The following is a 23,979-nucleotide window of genomic DNA, read 5'->3' as shown; positions in this document are numbered from 1 at the left end:
TAGAGACCAGTGTCTTGTTAGAGACATCTAATGTACACACAAGATTGAGCTGAGACAAAACAACAGCAACAAACAACATCTTTCTCTATAAGTTGTTCCACTAAAGGTCAAATATATAAATCATTGTATTGTGATAATACAGTTGGAAAACATTTTTGATTTGACCCCCTTCTTTGCCTTAGACATCCCAGTTATGCCCAAAGAGAAGCAGACGTTTCGTAAGGTGGAGGGAGAGAGTCTAGTGATGCCATGTGACCCTCCACCCGACACTCCACCCTCACACAAGATCTACTGGATGGACCTGGGTGGGTTCTCACAGGACTTTTGCACTTTCTTCAGCTTTTCATTCTTTTAGGCCCTGTTTACACGACAACGTTTTTCTTTTTTCTTTTTTTTAAACAGTGTTTTAAACAGCCTTGCGCTTACATGACGCCACAGTTTCGGAGGCTGAAAACGATGGTTTTTGAAAACTGCTTCCAAAATGGGAGTTTAATCAAGGGGTTAAATCAAGGGGTCAGATACTCACACAATAGGTACTAGGGCTGTGTATTGGCAGGGGCCTAACAATATGATACATGGAGAATACATCACAATTTATTGTGATATGATATATATTGCGATATCTTGCAATACTTTTTACCGAAAATGTAAAAGTAGAACTCTAAATTATTTCAGGAGATAAATGATAAAGAAATATTACATTAGTCAGCTGTATGAACTGTTTTTGCACAGCCTAATGGTTTACTAAAAAAATATCGATGTTTGGCGGCAGGGGCGATATGATATATTGTGCACGTGGTGAGACAATATATCGTAATTTCGATATCGATGCACAGCCCTACTTGGTACTGATACCTATACCCCACACATCCACCCACCGCTCCATCTATTTCTCTTTCTCTCCCCTTCTCCCCTCTCCATCCTCCCACCCACCTCTCTATTTTTCTCTCTTTGCCTCCTCCTCTCCTCTCTCCAGACCTCAAGCACCTCGAAATGAGTGAACGGGTCACCCCGGGTCTAGACGGCTACCTCTACTTTGCAAACGTGATTCCCGGTGACGAGCGAAACGACTACACCTGTCATGTTCGCTTTCAACACCACATGATATCCAAGGAGCCAATCACTCTCAGAGTGAACCAAAGTGAGTTCTTCCATTATACTCCTCCAAGTACAGTGGGTATAGTAAGTATTCACACCCATGCTAAAGTTGACTAAAAAGAGGGATATAAAATCATCTTTTGAGAATTGATAGTAATGCCTTAATTCAAAAAATGAGTAAAAATCAAACCGCTAAGGGCACTAATTTTCTTTGTGATTGAAGAATGTATCGTAAATAGATAAATGTTCTTCCTTAAATACAGGTTGCATAAGTATTCAACCCCTATGTTAAATTCCCATAGGATCAGGAGGAGTTTTTATATGTTTTTATTTTTAAAGGCCAGCTATTTCATGGATCCAGGATAATATGCATCCTGATAAAGTTCCCTTGGCCTTTGGAATTAAAATAGCCCCACATCATCACATACCCTTCACCATAGATAGAGATTGGCATGGTGCTTTTTCCAGTTAGCCTATTAGCCTGTTTGATTTGCATTGAGCTCAATGAGCATCAAACAGGCTAATTGGCTAACTGTAAAAAGCACCATGCCAATCTCTAGCTATGGTGAAGGGTATGTGATGATGTGGGGCTATTTTAATTCCAAAGGCCAAGGGAACTTTATCAGGATGCATAATATCCTGGATCCATGAAATAGCTGGCCTTTAAAAATAAAAACATATAAAAAATCCTCCTGCTCCTATGGGAATTTAACATAGGGGTTGAATACTTATGCAACCTGTATTTAAGGAAGAACATTTATCTATTTACGATACATTCTTCAATCACAAAGAAAATTAGTGTCCTTAGCCGTTTGATTTTTACTCATTTTTTGAATTAAGGCATTACAATCAATTCTCAAAAGATGATTTTATATTCCTCTTTTTAGTCAACTTTAGCATGGGTGTGAATACTTACTATACCCACTGTATATGCTTAGCATTGCATCTTGGCTATGATTTCTACTCTACTGCAGTGGTGGACGAAGTACATTGATTATGTACTTAAGTGAAAGTATAGATACCTTGTGTCAAATATTACTTGAGTAAAAGTGAAAGTACCCACTTTGAATTTTCACTTAAGCAGAAGTATAAAAGTATTTGCCTTCACATATACTTAAGTATTAAAAGTAAAAGTACTTCAATTAATTATGGTTCTAATGGCTTAATTATAATTATAATTTATCATTTTCACATCAAAGCTCCTGCTAAATCAGCTTATATAAGGTGAAATACTAATGCCACTCTTCAAATCATTTGACAATTGATCTTAATGCCTTAATTCAAAAAATGAGTAAAAATCAAACTGCAAACAAACAGATTGCCATGGTGCTTTTTCAAGCTCAATGCAAATCAAACAGGCTATAGGCCTATACTGGAAAAAGCACCATGCCAATCTCTAGCTGTGGTGAAGGGTATGATGATGTGGGGCTATTTTAATTCCAACGGCCAAGGGAACTTTATCAGGATGCATATATCCTGGATCCATGAAATAGCTGTCCTTTAAAAATAAAAATCTACCTGCCCCTGTGTTAAATTCCCATAGGGTTACATAGGGGGTCAAATACTTCCTTCCCCCTATAGCATTTAGGAAGAACATTTATTTATTTACGATATTCTTCAATCACAAAGAGAATTGGTGTCCTTAGCCCCCCCCCCCCCCCCCCTCTTATGATAATAATGACAAAGTAATTTTGTTGTAGAAAATAAATTTGTTAAGAACTATGATGGTGTTTGATTCATTTCTAAATGGTACACTGTCACTTTAAGACTCTTGCCGGCTCCACTCAGTGGCTGCCCAAAGCGGAGATATCAGTTATCAATGCACTCTCTCCCTTTCATGCACGCTCACACGTTCCCAATTACTGTACGTTATGAGTAACGTTATGAGTAACAAACACGTAAATTACATTTGCTGCAATAGAGATTTCAAAGAGTAGACTTTCATCTCTATGTAACATTGATATTGACATTGTAAATGTAAACGTTCTTTAAGAGGGGTGTTAGTTTGCAGTAATGTTAACCACAACGTCTTTGCTGGAAAATAAAAATAAAAAAAATAGCGAAAAGCCAATGATAGCCTAGTGCGTGGCGGGCCAGATCTAAACTAATGCATGCTCGGCGGGCCGCACTGAAGTGCGTGCAGGACGCAGTTTGGACACGTGATTCGCTTTGCCAAAATGTAACGAGTGTGCTCTACTGTACTCTACACTGCATATAGCTCACTATTACAACTATTACAACTACTCGTGCTGTGGCATAGGTCTGTAAAAGAAAGTGTCACTAGCTTCAAACTAGATGTCATACAATTGTCAAGACATTCATGTCACCATTAATCAAAAAAAATAATGTGGTTGAGTTTAAAACAGATTAATACTGATTTCAGCCGTAGTCACTGTTTTTTGGATGGGTCAGATGTCTTGTACCCACTTTCACTGGCAGATGGCATCAGTGACAAATTTCATTAGAGATAACCATTGGGAAATGTAAATTGTGGTAAAGAGAGTAGCTGCTGCATTAACTGGGTGTTGAGTTCAACGTACTTAACTCTGTACTGTCCATATTATGCTCTTGTTGTGAAGATGCTTTGGCGGAAGAGCGCAAACCTCACATTGCAAGGCCAGCAAAGGCCGACAGCTATTACATGGCTCTCAGGGGACAGAGCTTCAATCTGGAGTGCATCCCCTATGGGCTGTGAGTACTCTTTCCTTCCATCTGTGTGGATATGTACAGTGTGTGTGTGTGTGTGTGTGTGTGTGTGTGTGTGTGTGTGTGAGAGAGAGAGAGAGAGAGAGAGAGAGAGAGAGAGAGAGTGGGGTCGGGTCATGGATTATTAAAGGTGTAGTATTTTTTCTTTTTCCTTGTGAATAAATAATTCCTCTGCAGTTGATTCTAAAGACCTCATTTTTCTGTGTCATGTATCATGTGTGTGTGGTACAGTAGAAGCATTTATTTTTTTATTTTTGGATGGACAGCAAAATGACTGTTCAGGTATACTGTAGATGCCCTTGTGTGTTCCTGCAGGTCAACAGGTGGGGCAACAGCAAGGTCCTGGCCAGTGGCCTAGTGACATAGCCATCGAAATGTTAAAGTTTTTCATATATTTTTTTAAGTATATTTTTATGGGCTTTTTATGCCTGTAATGACAGAGATAGTGGAGAGTGACAGGAAGTGAATGGGAGAGAGAGTAGGGGTAGGATACCGAAAGGACCACAGGGCGGGAATCGAACTCGGGTCGCCGGCGTACGGTCCAGGTGCCCCAGCCAGTTGCGCCTCAGCTAAAGTTAACAGTTACCCAGACTGTTAATATCTGGATCAATCCATCCATATGTTTTAAAATTATGCTTCCAAAGCCTTTGATTTTCATAGATGTTTGCCCCTGTGGAAGGACCTTATGCCCCACGATCTATTTGTGCACACCCAAGGTTCCAACCCACTCTAGCCACGGCTCTGGTCCCCCAGGGAGCTCATATCCTGTTAGAAATGTAAATGTGGGGGGGGGGGGGGGGGGCGCTACGGAACAGCTGCTTACAGCACCCGTTTCACGTTTTCTCACCTCTCCTCCTCTCTTCTCTTCTTTTGTCTTCTCATTTCCTGTCTTGTCTTTTTTCCTCTTCTCTTCTCATAGACCCACGCCAACTGTTACCTGGAAACGAAAGGACGGTAACCAGGTAAAGGCCCTCAACACCAAAAACTATGGCAGGTACCTGCATTTTAAGAACATCTCCTCGAGTGACGATGGCGAGTATGAGTGCATCGCAGAGAACTTGGTTGGATCCACCTCACACAGATACACCCTCCAAGTGGAAGGTAAAGACCTCTGGTAGAGTGCGATGACTGCATGGTGATTCTTGGCTGTGTCTGAAACATAAGTACACACGCTGGGCAGTGTGCATTTTCCGGAAGTTACGTCAGAATAAACTGTCCGAAAGTCAAGCGCTCTCACTAGATGGGTACTTCGTTTGGCGTGATTTCCAAGCGTGCATCGATGCATCTTTTTTGCCCTCAGATATCCCATAATCCATTGCGCAGCGCAGGTCAAGCTCCACACGTCATAGACCTCTGAAGTTCGCCTACAAAAAAGCCACCATCTTTGCCCAAATAAGGAGATCCGGTATCTCAAGATTTTTTCTATGGGAAAATAACATGGGGATTTTGAATTAACTCTCACGGGGACGAAGAAATTGGAAATGCAGACGTTTTGCGCTACAAAGTTTTGTCCTCTGCCTTCAAGTGCATACTGTGATCTTCGGTAGGTGAAGATGGCACACTTTGATCTTCGCTACCCCAGAGCTAACTTACAATGCAACTTGCCATAGGCAGTTAGCTTCAATTAACTCCCGGATCTCCTTATATGGGCAAAGATGGCAGCTTTGGATCCTTTTTGTAGGCGAACTTCAGAGGTCTATGCAAATCGTCAACACACCCCCCTCACCGAGTCAGGTGACGCCAACTAGTTAGTGCTGTCCAAATGTAGGTAGGGACGCATACTGAGGAGCAAGCTAACTGAGACGCTACTGGAAAGAAGGTACTATCCAGCGTGCGCGCTTGACTTTTGTACACAGCCCTTGATTGAAATTAATTTCATTAAAACCAAAGGCGGACATCCCGGGTTCAGAAAGTAAAAGTCCTGCCATCCAAGATCCAACCATTTAGTGAAACATCTCCTCCTATCCTAATTAGCTGCCAGGTAGATCAGGTAATTAGTGATATCACCTGAGTTAAATGCACTGGTAGAAAAAATATATGGCAGGACTTTTACTCTTTGGAACCAGGAATGTCTGCCTCTGATTAAAACAAAAAAAAAAAAAAACAGCATTGCACCCTTCTCACACTGCAGCCCTAATGTCCTAATGGCAGGTGTATTTATGAACTAATTAGTTTGTTTAATGTCCTGAAGAAGGCCACATACCGCTACGCGTGGGCTTTTTAAACCAGTCCATATAGGACATGTCCTTCATTTAATAAAGACTTTTTTAACAAAGGAGTGCCTTGGTCTGAGAAAACTTTTTCTCTTTTTTGACTTCTGGATTTTGACCTTGTACCAAAGAGAGCACCCGAAGGAAACTGAAAAACTTGGATAAAGAGCCCGCCACAAATCAACATACTGAATGAATTTGTTTGTTTGTTTTCTATCTCTCTTGGTCTGCAGCGGCCCCGTACTTCACCAAGGAGCCCCAGAGTCTGATGTACGCACCTGGGGAGACGGTGCGTCTGGAGTGCCAGGCTGAGGGCATTCCTACGCCAGTGGTCACCTGGAGCATCAACGGAGTACCCATCTCTGGTAAAACATTTTAATACCTTTATTTGTGTTCACATTTTACAATGAATTTCATTGAACACAAACAATTTTAGACACCAGCATTGCAAACCCAGCCTATGCCTCTGGTCTCAGTTCATGGGTACAAAAAACAACGCCTACATACACACACACACTCACAAATATGTATAAACATGTTTAAACATGAATGGTCAACTACAACAAACACAAAAAAACCATCTTAGCTCTCATACAGTATATACACACACACACACACACACACACACACAGCGAGAGAGAGAGAGAGAGAGAGAGAGAGAGAGAGAGAGAGAGAGAGAGAGAGAGAGAGAGAGATGCACATCTCATGGTCCGGATGGTGACATGCCCTTTGTCTTGTTTCAGATGTTGATGAGCCTCGGCGCACGGTCACCAAAGGCGCACTCATCCTGACCGACGTGAAGTTCAGCGACACGGCCGTGTACCAGTGCGAAGCTGTCAACAAGCATGGCATCACCCACATCAACACCTACATTTATGTCATTGGTGAGTATCTCTCTCTCTCACACACACACACACACTGCCATGATGGTACATCATTTCGTCATATGTAATATGACACTCTTGCTTCAGGCATAGCGATATTAATTTCATATTCACAATCAGTTAACAAAACCATATACTATACTGCCCTAATTTTTTTGTGAAATTCACTTTTTTTACACCAATATAAAAAGCCAAATCCTCTGATCAATCAGTTAAAATCGCATTGATCCAGACACTCGCAGATACTGCTCTTTGGCTTCGTAGGGTAGTATAGGCTTCAGTGTATGTGATTACCGCACATTAATCATTATTTCTGATCCCTTTTCCCTCGTCACGTGACTTCCAGAGCTGCCTCCTCAGATTCTGACAGAGGACAGGAGGAGCTACATGAAGGTGGAGGGGAAGACAGCCAACCTGGAGTGCAATGTTTTCGGTTCCCCTCGGCCTCAAGTGCTATGGTGGGTTCCTGAGGGTGCCTTCACACCTGGGTTGTTTGGAGTTGTTGAATTCAAACATGCTGTATATTCCCCCAAAGATTAGTTTGCTTGGATTATGTGACTAAAGCTATGTATCCAATTATCCACGCACTCTGTTTCAGATCAAAACAAAGACTGCCTATGTGTGGTTTTGACTTTCCAGTCAAATTCTGGAGTGCTCTAAAAACATCAGTGTGGTCAGGCACATGGTCACAAACTGCTATTTTATTGCTACTAGAAAGTACAACGCCACTTTACTTCACTGTAAATTCTAGAACCAATACAATCCAGTAGGAACTTTAGAACTAGCCCTATTGAAAAACCTTTTTGCCACCCCTCATTTTAGGCTACAAATGAGTCTGTGAGTGAACCACATGATTAGATCAGTGTGTTTGATGTTTTTGTGTGTAATTGAAATATAATCCAAGCGTTATTAGATTAGGGTGTACAGTGCTATTCTTTTGTGTGTATGACTGTGTGTGTGTGTGTGTGTGTGTGTGTGTGTGTGTGTGTGTGTGTGTGTGTGTGTGTGTATGACTGTGTGTCTGTGTGTCTGTGTGTCTGTGTGTCTGTGTGTGTGTGTGTGTGTGTGTGTGTGTGTGTGTGTGTGTGTGTGTGTGTGTGTGTGTGTGTGTGTGGCGACTGCTCTGATAGGGAAGATCCGAGGATGGAGCAGGCCCAGTCCCACCCCAGGATCTCTCAGACGGTGTACGGGTCCCTCAGGATCACCGATGTCAGTGCGGAAGACAGCGGCCTCTACACCTGCAGCATCCTCAAGAGCAACCTGTCCATCAGCGCCATTCTGGAGGTCTTGAGTAAGTGATGTGCACACACACACACACAAATCAAAATACACACAAACCACCTTTACCACAATGGTCAAAATCATAACATCATTCAGTCCAGCAGGCACACACATCAGCAGTTGTACCAACGACGCAGTTAGCATACAATAGGGGACATCCCTATGTTCCCCGGTTTTTCCTAAAAGGGTCCTATGTTCCCCGGTTGCAATACATACCGGGTATCATAGGACCCTTTTTGGGAAAAGCGGAGAACATAGGACCCTTTCTATAATTTAAGAAAAAAAGGGTCCTATGCACCCTGGTCCCATTCAAAGTGGGGAACATAGGACCCGGGAACATAGGACCTGGGGAAACATAGGTACGCTCCCATACAATATTGCTTTTGCTAAATTAGCATTAGCCTTGGCCTTAGCTTTGATTCAATTCATCAATGTCAATATGCCAATACTCTTTCCTCTTTAAATGTAGACAAAACAGAGATCGTGATCCCTCCAGAGGATCAGACAGTGAAGAGTGGAGATCACGCCACTTTGACGTGCAAATTTCAGATCGACCCACGTTTGGACAGATCAAATTTGCCAAAATGGTTGAAAAATGGCAAAGACATATCGGAAAGCGCAGAAAATGACAAGTAAATGCTTTTTTTCTAAATGTATCTACGTTTATTAGGCAATGCTTATGGTACAATATAATACAGTGCCCATCTATTCACTATAATGATCTGTATGTGTTTTTTTATATTGACAGGTACACCATTTTTCCGGATGGTTCTCTCAAAATCACCAGCGTAACTTTAGATGATGCTGGCAGCTACACCTGTAAGGTGACAACATCTCATGATGAAGAAAAAGCCACTGCCACCATTACTGTCGTGGGTGAGGATAGTGTTGCAATTCAGAAAGTCACTTACAGAGTCAAGCTCTGCTTTCTCTGATTCTGAAGAGGGTACAGATGATGTAGGCCTAGCTATACGACATTGCAGCATCAACTCTTCAGTATGTGAAAAAAAGCATTAGCACTGTGACTGAACAGTGTAATTATGTCATGTGTCACACTAATTTCAGTACAATTACCTCTGAATGTTTCACAAAGTTCAAAGAGAAAATGAGCTCTCTCTCTTGTTGGACCAAAACTCTACTAAATTGTATTAAATTCAAGTCTATCATAGTTTTACATCAAATGATTCTTCAGTTCACACACTTAATGATAATCCACATTGCTTAACAGGGTAAAAAGGTTGGTGATTGGGTAGTCTAACTTAATTTTGCTGTTGTTCTTCCTCCTCAGACAAACCTTCTCCACCAATTGATTTGAAGATATTTGACCTGAATGACCGAAGCCTCTCCCTGAGCTGGACCCCAGGGCGGGACAATAACAGCCCTGTGACAGGTGTGTGCTTATCACCTGAACGTGTCCACGCTCCATTGCTTGTAAAAAGTTTTTTCTTTTAAAAAAATTGTTGAAATCGTTAGATAAGATCATCAACAACAATAATAAAACTATTACTCAATGTCATTATCATCATCATGTGTAAGACAGATAATATGAAGTTACATTAATGCTACTTATGCGCAAGTTACATAAATTCAAAGTTCAAAGTTCAAAGTTTATTGTCATGTACTGAGTAATGAAATTCCTTGTGCTCAAGTGTCCATTCAACTACAGAAATAAATGAAAAAGAAAATAAATACATAGATACTATACAAAAAGAGGGGATGGGGAGCACCAAGGGACACCCAGGAGCAAGTTACTACATTGACTGTGACCTTTGAACTCATCCTGACAGAAGAGACCATCTATTAATAACTTTTTCATCAATTTGACCTCCATTTAGTCGTATATCTACTTGAGCAGATCCTCTGTTTTTGTGTTGCCTCCATGCGTAGAATACCTCATCGAGATGAACGAGGAACAACATGGCGATCGCCATACATGGGAGGAAGTGAAGCGTATCGAAGCCGACGTCAACAAGCTTGAGATCCCACTGCGACCGTACGGCACCTACCGCTTCCGCGTTGTCGCAGTGAATGAGATTGGAGGGAGCCGCCCGAGTCACGCCACAGAGCCCTACACTACTCCTCCAGCCAGTGAGAAGCATACGGCTACCGTAATTTCCCGACTATTAGCCGCGGCCTTTACATTGATTTTGCAAAATTTCTTCCGCTATGAGGTTAATACAGGGGGGCAGTTAGTATGGTGTTGTTATGGTTTTGTTTCTTTTAACTTGCATAAAACACTGCGGCTTATACACAATGCGGCTTATATGCGGGAAATTACTGTACTTACAGACTACATTATGTGTAAGGTATACATCACATTTGGAAAAAATACAAAAAATGAGAAACTTTCATATTTCCCTTTTCTCATAGTTCCAGAACACTTCCCTAAACATGTAAAGAGTGCATCGACCGAGCCCGACAAACTGGTCATCACTTGGGAGGTAAGGAACTATGCACTGTGAACTGTGGAGTATTATCTGATAAATATAATGATGAAAGGAATTCAAAAAAGTGATTGGGATGATTGAGGAACAATAATGGGTTTAATTGGAACACCTTACCTACCTGAAAAGTTTTAGAGCTTTAGATTGAATAATCTCTTAAATGGGTAAATTGAACTATACAGTAGATCAAATATACAATGATATCAAAAAGAGGTTGTTGTTTACATAATTGCATTGTTGATACATGATTGGCCACTAGAAATGTAAAGCCTTTCCTGTGTATCTAACTTGTTTGTGAAACCCACAGCCATCTAGTTTTCGTCTTGTGTCTATTCTGTTTAGATAATAACAGCAAGCAAACTAGTAGAGTCTTCAATTTATACTTCTTTTGAAATGTTGGCAATTCTGCAGTCAATTTGGATATTCTATACGATAAATGACTGAAAGATAAAAATATAATATATAATACAATTTGTAAAAACTTTTACATGACGTAGGATGCATCAGGCACTGTCTACCATCACATTAAAAGCTATACAACAAAGATCCGCTCCGCTTTAACCCTCTCTGTATACAACGCAGCTTCAAAATAGAAACCTGGATTTCTGAGTTCCAAAGTGTCATAGTGACACCCATGTTTGGCTCATTAAGGTGAATAACTTTTATATCTGAACTTTCTTCATATAAGTCATTCCTCTGTCTTTCAGGAAATGGACAAACGGAATCATTATGGGCCTGACTTTAAGTATAAAGTGTCCTGGAGACAGTCTGTGGGAAACGGACCTGATTGGCACCACCAGGAGGTTTCAGACCACCACTTTGTGGTCAACAACACAAAGACCTTTACACCGTTTGAGATTAAAGTGCAGGCTATTAACAATCTCGGCGAAGGCCCAGAATCTCCACCTCGCATTGGTCACTCCGGAGAGGACAGTGAGTGGAATTGGCTAAAGAAATTTTGATGGGAATGTGTTGTTTTGCTATTGTGATGTATTTAGCTTTTGAGTGTGGGGTATATTGGTAACTTGGTTGCACCGTGGACAAATCGTCTCAGCCTAACTAGGCAATGCTGGAATACTGTGCCTGTGTTCAGTTCCTGCTTGAGCAGAGTAAAGAGTGAACATGCAGCGAGAGCGCTGACTGTCTACTGTGTGTTATTTGGTGGCATTACTGTACACCACAGCTAGCTGTCTTTGTGACTATCTAAGAAACCGTTACAGGTACAATGTGTCATTTGGCTGTCATTGTGACATTGAAATTTTGCAGGAAAGCACAATAGCTACCAGACATACATGAGCTGCTCTCATTCTCTCATCTTATCTTCTGCCTTGCTCTTAGCCCCCACGGAAGCCCCCACGGGTGTCACAGTGTCCGATCTGAATGGCATGTCCGCCTCTGTGAAGTGGAACCCTGTGAGTCGTGACTCTGTGCGCGGACATCTCCTTGGATACAAGGTATGATATGGCAGATCAGTGTCATACGCAGCATGGGGGCACGAGGAGGCATCTCATGACCCTCCATTATCATGACATCTCATCTCCATTGCTGTTCAGTCATCTTCTCGTCTTTTATCTCTCTTGTTATGCCGTTTTCTCTCTCTCTGTCCATTTCTCAATTTCTGTCTCCCTCCTCCTCTATCTCCTCCTTTGTCTACCTCTTATGTTCTCTCTTTTTTTTATCTTTTCCATGATGTCTTTGTCTCTCCCTCCGTCCCCTCTTATTTCCTCTCTCTTTGACCGTGTCTCTTCTTGTCCCTTCTTCCCCCCCACCCCAAACGTCTCCGCAGATTCACGTGACGAGAGTGGGGACGCATGGCGCGCAGAGGCGCAGGATGCTGGAGATGGCGCTGCAGCTGGAGGGGCAGGTGGAGGTGGAGGAGGAAGTGGAGGAGCTGGACAGGATGCTGGAGGTCCGCGGCGCCACGACCGAGCTGACTGTGACCGGCCTGCAGTTCTACTCCTCCTACGACCTGACTGTGACGGCTTTCAACAGCAAGGGAGACGGACCCCCCTCGGAGCCCTATGCCTTTAAGACACCAGAGGGAGGTAGGGGTTGTAGTGTGTGTGTGTGTGTGTGTGTGTGTGTGTGTGTGTGTGTGTGTGTGTGTGTGTGTGTGTGTGTGTGTGTGTGTGTGTGTGTGTGTGTGTGTGTGTGTGTGTGTGTGTGTGTGTGTGTGTGTGTGTGTGTGTGTGTGCAGACATCTGCCCGTATGTGGTAACGGTGGTGGTGATGAGTGTCTCGGTTGCCTGCCAGCCATTTTGTGTGTTGGCTTGGTAAACAATCTTATTTTGGATAGTCAGTCTGACTAGCCATGATGCCTTGAAAGCCATGAAGCATTTCATTGTTCTGAACTCAACTCAACTCAACTCAACGCAGTGATAGGTGTCTTCTGAGTTCACGATGTTGGCGATCATACAAAGGCAGTTGTCAATCAACGCTCCATCATAATGTTCAGTGAGTTAAGAGACTGATAACTTTTTGAGTAGGGGGCTGTGATCATAGGCTCAATGTGCTGCTGCTACTGTACTTGTGTTCCAACATCCTCTTACACCTGTGTGTCTCTGTGTGTTTACCTGCAGCTCCGGGGCCGCCCATCTTCCTGGAGTTTGACAGCCCATCTGAGTCCGAGCTCACCCTCCGCTGGCGTCCGCCACTCAAGCCCAACGGGATTCTGACCGGTTACCGCCTGCAGTATGGGGAGAGTGAGTGCTATCAGTCCAAGATCTCAGACTAAGACTATAGCCTACCTTACACTGACAAGATTTGGGAAAGATTCTTGAAAGATTGTAGTCTTTTAACTAGAAAACGTAATTTCGAGGAAATTACCAGTGCATGCAAAAGCAAGACATAAGATAAAATGTGAAACAAACTTAAATTTACAAACCGAACCAATACGTGATTGGACTTTTACTCTCTGAAGCTTGACTTTTCCACCTCTGAGTGTGAGTGCGTGTGAGTGTGCGTGCGTGCGTGTGTGTGTGTGTGTGAGTGGATGTAAGTGGATGTAAGGAGCATGGCTTTCTATGATGCAGTGAAATGGGAGAGTTAGGTTAAGGTGAGAATGTTGTGGAGTGCATGGAGAAGTGTGGTATATATGAAGTGCTGCAGTCAGGTGTGTGTGTGTGTATGAGTGAATGGGTAGACAGAGAGAGCTGATAATGCAGGTTCAATTTAACTGGCTGTCAATTAAACTTGATAGGGCCTTGAGCAGCTGGCTCTTGACACAGGTGCAAATCAGCTTAATCAGCAGTGCAGTGCGATAGACCTCTGAAGTTCGCCTACAAAAAAGCTTGCCATATATGGGCAGTTGGCTTCAATTAACTCCCGGATCTCCTTATATGGGCAAGGATAGCTGCTTCAGAGGTCTATGAAAAGTCAATGGGGAAACATATTTTGCTAATATCTCAAAAAGTATCAAGTTTACAGAACTGAAATATACATAGACTTAGTCTTATTTTCAAGACCTACGTAACAAAGTTTGAACCAAGTTTCTACGTTAAACGGTTGAAGCGAAATAGGACCTGGTTAGGAGAATAACTAGAAATGCAATTCCAAGGAATTACCAGTGCATGAAAATGCTAAAATATATAGATAGATAATGTAGATATGGTTACTAAGGTGTAGCTAGGGTAAACATGGTGGTTGCATAGTTTAAAGAGAGTTGATAGTGTGAAGGTAGACAGTTGAAAGCTTAAACATTCCGGTTCTAACTTAACTAATGATTTCTAAAAGGTATGTTAAAATGTTAACTATGTTAACAATGATAACCAGGTTGATTGGTTTACTTTGCTAATGATTTCTAACAGTTATGGTAAAAATGCTAACAATGCTAACTATGTTAACATGCTTACCAGGTTGATCAGCTAACTTAACTAATGATTTCTAACAGAAATGTTAAAAATGCTAACTATGTTAACAATGCTAACTATGCTAACAATGTTAACCAGGTTGATTAGCTAACCTAGCTAATGATTTCTATCAGTTATGCTAAAAATGCTAACTATGCTAACAATGCTTACTATGCTAACCAGGTTGATTAGCTAACTTAGCTAATCATTTCTAGCAGTTATGCTAAACATGCTAACAATGCTAACCATGTTAACAATGCTAACTAGGTTGATTAGTTAACTTAGCTAATCATTTCTAGCAGCTATGCTAAAATGCTAACTATGCTAACTAGCTAACTTGCTAGTGGGGACTTGGAAACATTTGTTGATAGGGTATCCATGGTGGCCACTATCAGGAATAAAGAAGTTACTGTAGTAAAATCATGTTGGTTGCTATGGAAATGGTCATAAACGCTTAATTTTAATGGTTGCTATGTTGGTTGCTAGGTACATGGAGGTTTCATGTAGTTGACTGGAGGCATAGTTGATGAAAACTGACAGTTGGAATGGTTGAACAGTTAAATAGTTGAGTAGTTTCAATGGTTAAATGATTTAATAGTGTATTATTGCAGTGAGGACTTTTATTTTGAAACAGTTATGGAAAGAGAAAACAGTTTAACAGGATATGTAGTCTTCACAGAGAGATTATGCTTAAAGGGATAATCCGGAGTGAAATGCACTTTGGATCAATTTTTCGGACTATTGGGAGTACATACGTTGAGTTGACACCAAAATCATGTCATTCGGATGTATTTTGAGAAAGTTCGAGCTCACCGTTTTTAGCCAAAACTCGTTAGCCTGGAAGTGACTTGGGCATGTCCTTTCACCGCTACAAAACGCTATTTTTATACCTCTTCTACTGTTCCAAACAACACTACACTTACGTGGTAGTGAGTAGAGGATCCCTAAAGCCAAACCGAAGTATCCCCACGTCTTTATGTGGTCGGATAGAGAGTCCAGAATTAATTTAATCGAGTCCGTACCTTTCCGGAAATGTTAATAAAGTGTTGTTAAAACGTTGCTAGCTGCAGCTGCGACATTTCCGGAAAGGTACTGACTCGATTAAATTTATTCTGGACTCTCTATCCGACCACATAAAGACGTGGGGATACTTCGGTTTGGCTTTAGGGACCCTCTACTCACTACCACGTAAGTGTAGTGTTGTTTGGAACAGTAGAAGAGGTATAAAAATAGCGTTTTGTAGCGGCGAAAGGACATGCCCGAGTCACTTCCAGGCTAACGAGTTTTGGCTAAAAACGGTGAGCTCGAACTTTCTCAAAATACATCCGAATGACATGATTTTGGTGTCAACTCAACGTATGTACTCCCAATAGTCCGAAAAATTGATCTAAAGTGCATTTCACTCCGGATTATCCCTTTAAAGCCTGAGAGAGAGAGGGAGCTGCTGCAGGTGGGGCTGGCCACCTGGCATAAGATTCTAATTGCTTAATGACCCGATTGTGATGTCATAGAGGCCAATGTTAAGTCTATGGGGACATTTTTAATAGTTTTTAATTTATAGTTTAAAAAGTATAAAAGTTACAAAGTTGAAAAATACATAGCAGCATTCCCCTATTGAAGACCTACGTTGCAACGTTTGAATGAAGTTTCTAGGTTAAACGGTTCAAGCTGAATAGAAAAAATGAATTTGGTAAGCGGAATAATAAGAAGAAGAAGAAGAAGAAGAAGCCTAGGAAGAACAGTACAGTGCATTTTCATGGACTGTAATAAGAAGAAGAAGAAGAAGAAGATGCCCAGGAAGAACAGAACAGTGCATTTGCATGCACTGTAACTAGTGGTCATTAGTTAAAAGCCATTCAAGCTTTACTAAAAAGACTACAATCTTTCCCAAATCTTGTCAGTGTAAGGTAGGCTTAAGAGAGCAGAATATTATGTGAAGCTTCTTACATAACTCTTTCGTTGGAATGTATTACTTCACACTGCAACTTTTTAAATATGTCAATATTGGTCAGATAGGTTGTTGATTTCATCATGTTGGAGATAATAGACTATTTATACTAATGCTTATAGGCTCAGTAATGCAATATTTTTGCAAACTGAGGATATTTTTTGTGATAGAATAGGTTTTCACATAACCTTTTACAAACATTTTCCATCCATCTCTTTGCTTATAGTTGTGGATGCAAATGGCAGCGCTCCTCTGATGCAAGACCAGGACATTGGTGACGCCAATAACACAGACATTACATTGACAAAGCTAAACCCCCAGCGATACTACTACTTTTACCTGCAAGGCCGTACTAGCGCTGGACTTGGAGAGGCCGCCAAACTGAAGGGCGCCACCATGCTGGATGGAGGTGACATTACAATTATCATTGATGCTAAAGCAACACTATACAGAGTACTAAATGGTGTAAAACCTTACAAAACACTACACACAGCCTCGGAGAACAAACTGAAACAAGCTAGATTAATGTCTGACTATTTAACAGGTAAACCTGTCAGTATAAAATGAATAATCTAGGATAGTATAGTATAGTATACTTGATGTACTTAGTCTGATATAGTGTTTATATACTTAGTCTGACCTTTCTTCAAAAATGGTCTGTGTTCCTTTCCAGTTCCTCCAACCATCATCAACGTGACTGTTGCTGACACCTATGCCAACCTGAGCTGGGTGCCCGGCGAGAGACATCGTAACATCGGCTTTCGAATCCACTTCCTCCAGAAGAGTGGTGAGAGAGAGCGCCAGGGAGGAAAGGGGAAGAGATGAGGCCAAAGTCTTTGTAGAAGGATTTGCCATATATGCTTTTATTACATTGAACTTAAAGTACACATTATGAAGACTATTGTGGGTATACCCACTACTTGCTATAATACTACAGTGTATTGTAATATACTTACAACAACACAATTCTGCATCAACACTCTCTATAGCAGTGGTTCCCAAACATTTTTCCCATGTACCACCATCTTGACTCCGATCGTGTACCCCCGCCATCCATCTTTTTAATGAAAGTTCTTATCTTATACAGAAAAGAAGCACGAAACATTTTTATGTTAAACAAACGTTAGTGTCAGTAGAGATCCAAATATAAAAGTCAAGAGAGACAGAGAGATCGAGATTGAGATCGAGATCGAGATTGAGATTGAGATTGAGATTGAGATTTCACACTTACGCTGTGACAGTATTATTTGTCTTACCTTAGGGAATAGGATGTGAGCATTAGCTTTAAGTTCTAATGGCCCTTTCCATGACTGCTTGTGTGTGTGTGTGTGTGTGTGTGTGTGTGTGTGTGTGTGTGTGTGTGTGTGTGTGTGTGTGTGTGTGTGCGCGCACAGCTGGCAGAGATTGGGAGCTTTCGGAACAGGTCAACACCCATCAGGGCTTTTACCAGCTGACCAACCTACAGCCAGGGACTGACTATCACCTGCGGGCCATGCTCAACAACTTCACCTATTGGGAGGGCAGTGCCCTGACCAGATGGCGAGGTAAACTGAGAAAGACTGATGCCACTTTACTGCCGTTTCTGCAGAACTTCTGAGAATCCTCCTCACACACTCATACTCACACACTCTGCTCTCCTCTGTTCTCTGCCACCCCCCCCCCCAACACACACACACACACACACACACACCTCCTTTACTTTTCTGTCATCCTCTCATTTTTTTATCTCTCTTATGCCATCTCCTCCACTGTCACTCTCACTCTCTCTCTCTCTCACTCTCTCTCTCTCTCTCTCTCTCTCTCTCTCTCTCTCTCTCTCTCTCTCTCTCTCTCTCTCTCTCTCTCTCTCTCTCTCTCTCTCTCTCTCTCCTACAGAGCTGTCTCCGATGTCCAGTAACTTTGCGACTCAGGGCTGGTTCATTGGCCTCATCAGCGCCAGCCTGCTGCTGCTGCTCATCCTGCTCATCCTCTGCCTCATCAAGAGGAGCAAAGGCGGCAAGTACTCAGGTAACACGGCGTGTGCTCAGCACACTCACTGTTCTCACTGTCAGAGCCAGACGTAGCCCTCCTCACATATACTGTGTATACATACACTCACAATGTAGAGTTTGAGCACACACGTAGAAAGACGCACACACACACACAAACACACATGGACACGCACGCACACACAAACACACACACACACACACACACACACAAACACTCACATACACACATGCATACCCCTTCAGATCCTACAGCGCCATACTTATTGACAGGTGTGTGCCTGCTTCACCGTATGAATTCACTGTATGAATAGGCCAAATAGTACAGCATCCTATAAAAGTGCTTCATCTCCTCCCCTCCAGTCAAAGAGAAGGAAGAGGGGCAAGGGGACTCAGAGGGAAGGCCCATAAAAGATGAAGCGTTCGGCGAGTACAGGTCAGTGCGCTCATGGACAGGAGCCTAAAGAACACACCTAAAGTGTCCTCATGTCCTCGTGTTGTATATGGTTCATATGATTGTGCTCTTTGTTACTGACGTGTGTGCAGTCCTTTCAAAGAAATGCACTGTATTAACCTGTTCAAAGAAGACACTGGACCCATTGTGTGTCTTTATTCTGGAATCTTTACATTTTTTGGACAGCAGAGCACTTACTGTACCTATGTGAGCAACTTAGTGTCACTTACAGTATTATAGCATCAACACAGTTTTAATGGTGTTCTACTCTTCTAGCTGCATGCTCAGAAAAGATTTGCTATTGATTTTTCTTTGTAAACCAAACCTGCTTGGATCCATGATCCAACCTCTTACTGAGCCCTGCACCCTGCTGCAGCTTAAACAGGTCTGAATGGTTAAGTGATCATGTATTCATAGCATGTATGTGTCCATTCTCTTCAATGCTCTCACATGGCAGATCTTTGGAAAGGTATGTAGAGTACTTAGTGTTGTTGAGTCACCATCTTACAAATTGTCACGTACTGTATGCTCTGTGATGGGTTTGTTTGGCGCCTTCTCTCAGTCTTCAGTTCTTCAGTCTGATGAATATTTTCACTCTCCCTCTCTCTGTCTTTCTCTCTCTCCCTCTCTATTTCTCTCTCTTCCTCTCTCTGTCTCTCTCTCTCTCTCCCTCTCTTTCTCTCTTTCTCTCTCCCCCTCTCTCACTCCCTCTCTCACTCCCTCTCTGTCTCTCTCTCTCTCCCACTCCCTCTCTGTCTCTCTCCCTCTCTTCCTTCTCCCTTCTCCCATCACAGTGACAATGACGAGAAGCGTACGATGAGCCAGCCCTCTCTGTGCGTGGAGAGCAAGCTGGGGAGTGACGACAGCCTGGCGGAGTACGGCGACAGCGTGGACATCCAGTTCAACGAGGACGGCTCCTTCATCGGTCAATACAGTGGCCGCCGGGAGGCCCCCATCGTCCAGGGAGGCCCAGAGAGCTCTGGGGCCACCTCCCCCGTCAACAACATGCCCCCGCAAAGTATTAGTTTCAACAACTCCGTGACTGGCATCCTGGACCGTTCGAATTAGACAGGTGGTGGTGGTGGTGGTGGTGGTGAGACAACCATGTAATTCTCACACAATTGTATGACAGAACAAAAAGTTTGCCCCCTCGTGGTGAACTGAGGGACTGACACACACAAAACCCATTGACTTTGACGTACCAAAATGATCCGATGACACTGCCTGAGTCGCATACATTCTCACTCAACTCTCAGTACTCTGGGACTGACTGCCTGTAAGACATAAAAAGGACTGCATGTCCATAATTCCATAATTTTTACTGCCTGTGATGCCATTTCAAACTGACAAACTCATAAATCTGACACACACACACACACAGACACAATCACTAACACGTACAGTTACTCACATTCAGATAAAGGGAATACATAAGTGACAGATAGCCACATTACAGCATACCCAGTAGTTGATGGACATGACTTTTACATGCAACATTCCACCTTTGCATAACTAAACGACATATCATGCAAACAGTTTACAGGTCTCGCCTGTCTCTCTCCAAGTTTACAGACGTGTGTGAGTGGCCTCTTAAACCCCCTGTTGTTGACCTGCCCTCACTGCCTCCTTCTCAAAGTAGCCTGTCCACCCTAACCAGTTCTCACTGGAGGGACCCACAGTTAAGCATATAACCAAGTCTCTGTGTTTACCACTTGATAGAATAAAAGGACCAACTTATGGGGGGCAGGACTTGGATGCAGGGGGAGATAGAAGGAGAAGCAGGTGGGGAGAGGAGAGGAGAGAGAACAAGCTGAGTTCTATGGTTAACGCCGAGATATGTTCACGCTCAGAAGAACCAACCTGAAGACAGGGATAAAGTTTATACCTTAGGGAATAGAATGAGAGCAGTTTTCTTTCTTTCTTTCTTTCTTTCTTTCTTCCTTCTACTTTTCTTTCTATCATCCTTGTGTTGCCCAAAGAGTCTCCATTTTGTTGCATTGTGACAAAAAAAAAAACGCCATTTACTGTCTGTTCTAATTTAATCATAATGCTATTTTTGTTGGATTTGTGCTTTTATTTTTGTAGGAATGAACATATATCATGTTGACAATGTGAATCGTTTTATTACAAAGTAATGTTTTTTTATGCTAAGTGCTTTTTTATTTATAGCCTTTTATTCACTTTGTTTTGTTATTGTATACATTTTATATACGTGCGAAAATACAGTGTGTAGCTTTCTTTACAGTGTGTCCTTTTGTGCCTATATGGAAGATCCAGAAACATTTTAAGCATTAATCATGCATAAAATAATACTTAAAATAATAATCCGATATTTCCCTGCATAAATTGAACACATATTCCATTACTATTTGTGACTTAACTTTGATTCTTCCATACAGGTGTTGTAATACTGCTTGTGAAACTTTTTTTTTTCAGGATGTGTAATCATTTCATCTTTGTCCGTGTACTGTTGCTATCATGAGTGGTGATTTTTCTTTCAGTTGAAATCACTGTGTTCTCTATGCCATATCTAAAAATGTCAGCCAAGGTGACGGTTAGCAATACTCAGTAGTTGCTGCTGTACTCATGACGAACTCTCAGTTTCTTTTCCAAATGTCCTGTTGTTGTGCTATCATTCCTGAGCTATCTCTCTTTTTAGTGTCCATCGTTCAGTGTCTTGTGTGGCATTTGAAACACCAGTGAATGTTTACTCTCCTAAGTATATCGACCTGAGACTGCAGGCTATCTCTTTCTTACTGCCCTGTAGTGCTGACGCAGTTACAGTATTAATACTGCCCTGTAGCGCAAAAGTAATGTATTGCCTTACAACGAAATTTCATATGGCTACTAATCCTTCTGAACGCTTCTGTCTTACTCACAACTTTATTCGTTTGCAATGTTAACAAACATGCATTTGCATTTGTGTCAAGTCAATCGCAGTGGTGCAGGTTCACATTTATGGACAATGTACTAGTCATTACACATATACATGGATGTCTGTCAGTCAATACATATCGGGCTCTATAGAGGCAACTGTGATACTCCTGTTAATACGTTTTTTTTTAGTCCACATAATATTTCAGTCATTAAGGTCGAACAAGTTTTAGTGTGAGAAAATCTGGCTCCATGCAAAACCAATGGAATTGCCTGTACTCAGTGAAAACAGGTGTCCCTTACTGTTAGCCATGTTGATTTTGTACAGTCTGAATTTTTCAGCTCATGACAACACCCCCAGATCTAGTTTGGTTTTCATTTCAAACATGATTTGATCAATGGCTGTGCGGCCTGGTTTTAGAGGGAAAAAAACGATGGAAAAGACGGAAACTAAGAGAGAACAAGATGAGGAGAGAGGAGAGAGAATGAAAGATGAAGTGTCACTTTTTTGAATGTAAATAAACCTTAATGATTGTCATTTGACATTTCGATTATTTTATTGAAATACATTTCTTTTCTTATTTTTTCTATACCAACTCATGTTTTTAGAACTTTATTTATATTCTTGTGTCACCAGACAATATGATTTTTTTTTGGCCTTGTAGTTGTCAATAGACTCATAGAAGAATAGAAAATAGTGAAAAAACATACCCCCCCCCACCACCCCAATCATTTTACCATAAAAGATGAGTGAAAACATCTCAAACAACTGTCATGAACAATTAATAATTAAAAATGATCAAATGAGCCAATGCTGAATATGAATGAAGTGCATTTTATGCAATGTCTTTTATGAGTTCAGGGGGGGAAGAGAGAGCCTGCACTGAATGGCAAGCCCATGGTAGACCTTGTGCAGCATGGGGAAAGAACCTTTACTGTAACATATTGGTTGTTTGACAGTACATCCATCTACATGTCTGGCATTAGGAGCAGCCAGGCCTTACACACAACTGTCCAGTGTTATTGTAAGCCATGCAATGCAAATGATAAATATCCTGTACAGTACATTGTTGGTATAATACTCTGCCTCATGTTGCATAGTGATCCCTTCACCAAAGACCCACTGGTTACAGTCAGATGCATGATATAAAAAAAAACACCATAGAGTCAGTCAATATGTATGTAGCTCTCAAAGGCATTTTAAAATATATTTTCATATGATGTGAATTTGTTATTCTGGACCTGTGGGTCTTTGGTGTATACTTTCAACTCTGAAAGGGGCCATGTGTTGATCCATGTGGGGTGCCCTTGCTGCTCTCGCTTCCCTTCCCGACAAATGTTTTTTTTGGGTATGTTGATACTGTATGTAACTTTCTTCCTATTGCCGCCTTGTTTTTTGAATATAAATACAGGAAAAAAAAAACAATAAAAAAGGTTAGAATTAAAATTTTAAAGGAATAATAACAGCTTCTATGAACCACAGAAACAAAATGTCTGACAAGAGATTACAGGGATAGAGGGACTAAGACAGAGGCTGTGGTGATAAAAAAGGGTTTTGGGGCAGGAAACTGGTGATGTTGGCACAGCGGTAGTGATTTACAGCATGTGGAGAGGAACCAGTTTGTTGTGGGGAAAGGGGATTGCAGACGGCCCATTTGCCCCTGCAGGGTTGCATCTAGGTATGATTGGCATTCTACCTGCTTATTGCATCATGTGCTGTATCAAAATACACAATAAAATAAATGGAATACGCAAACCCTCAAACTTGGCTTTGTTTGTTTGTTTGTTTTTCTGGTGATAAATGTCGAAGATATGTTAGGCAAGGTGGACTGTCGTAGATGTTAGGCAAGAACTGACAATATGATTTAAAATATATGCTTATGATATTTTGTGCATATATTTGTGTAGGCCTATATAATGCACAATGACAGTTCAGTGGTTAAAAAATAAGTGAAAAAAGATAACCATCTTTAATCATGATCAGGGATGGAAATCACGACAAGGGACATGTTACCAGCAACAAAGTTCTCTGGGACGAGGCCCCATCTTACAGGCTCATTTTACACAATTACATTATTTCCAAGCAAAAACTACAGAAAATAATTGAACATAACACAAGTAACCCAAAACGGTTAAATTCAGATTTTTTTCTTTCGTAAATAAATGACCAGAGGTCAAAAATATGATTCTACAAGTGGCCCCACCCTTTTCAAAACTGTACCGAAGTCTCGCGATGAGATATTT

General features: G+C 41.6%; 1 protein-coding gene across 2 annotated transcripts in view; it reads left to right on the top strand.

Annotated features, from left to right (window-relative positions):
- LOC134087495 (neural cell adhesion molecule L1.1-like) overlaps positions 1-23,499 on the top strand; it is a 54,090-nt gene extending 30,591 nt beyond the window's left edge. For both annotated transcript variants that reach the window (XM_062541022.1, XM_062541021.1), the window contains 23 exons: positions 183-305; positions 977-1,141; positions 3,678-3,789; positions 4,724-4,905; positions 6,248-6,379; positions 6,758-6,898; positions 7,245-7,356; positions 8,029-8,189; positions 8,649-8,811; positions 8,928-9,055; positions 9,468-9,569; positions 10,067-10,267; positions 10,550-10,620; positions 11,331-11,556; positions 11,962-12,077; positions 12,410-12,668; positions 13,203-13,325; positions 16,646-16,828; positions 17,093-17,206; positions 17,814-17,963; positions 18,295-18,426; positions 18,771-18,843; positions 19,656-23,499. In XM_062541022.1, coding sequence (XP_062397006.1) covers positions 183-305; positions 977-1,141; positions 3,678-3,789; positions 4,724-4,905; positions 6,248-6,379; positions 6,758-6,898; positions 7,245-7,356; positions 8,029-8,189; positions 8,649-8,811; positions 8,928-9,055; positions 9,468-9,569; positions 10,067-10,267; positions 10,550-10,620; positions 11,331-11,556; positions 11,962-12,077; positions 12,410-12,668; positions 13,203-13,325; positions 16,646-16,828; positions 17,093-17,206; positions 17,814-17,963; positions 18,295-18,426; positions 18,771-18,843; positions 19,656-19,929 — 3,443 coding nt within the window. In that variant the 3' untranslated portion in view covers positions 19,930-23,499. The remainder of the gene's footprint in view (positions 1-182; positions 306-976; positions 1,142-3,677; positions 3,790-4,723; positions 4,906-6,247; positions 6,380-6,757; positions 6,899-7,244; positions 7,357-8,028; positions 8,190-8,648; positions 8,812-8,927; positions 9,056-9,467; positions 9,570-10,066; positions 10,268-10,549; positions 10,621-11,330; positions 11,557-11,961; positions 12,078-12,409; positions 12,669-13,202; positions 13,326-16,645; positions 16,829-17,092; positions 17,207-17,813; positions 17,964-18,294; positions 18,427-18,770; positions 18,844-19,655) is intronic.
- The last annotated feature ends 480 nt before the right edge of the window (positions 23,500-23,979 follow it).

This window comes from Sardina pilchardus, chromosome 7 (genome assembly GCF_963854185.1).
Source record: "Sardina pilchardus chromosome 7, fSarPil1.1, whole genome shotgun sequence".
NCBI classification, from domain to species: domain Eukaryota; kingdom Metazoa; phylum Chordata; class Actinopteri; order Clupeiformes; family Clupeidae; genus Sardina; species Sardina pilchardus.
This window is presented reverse-complemented; position numbering and strand designations above follow the sequence as displayed.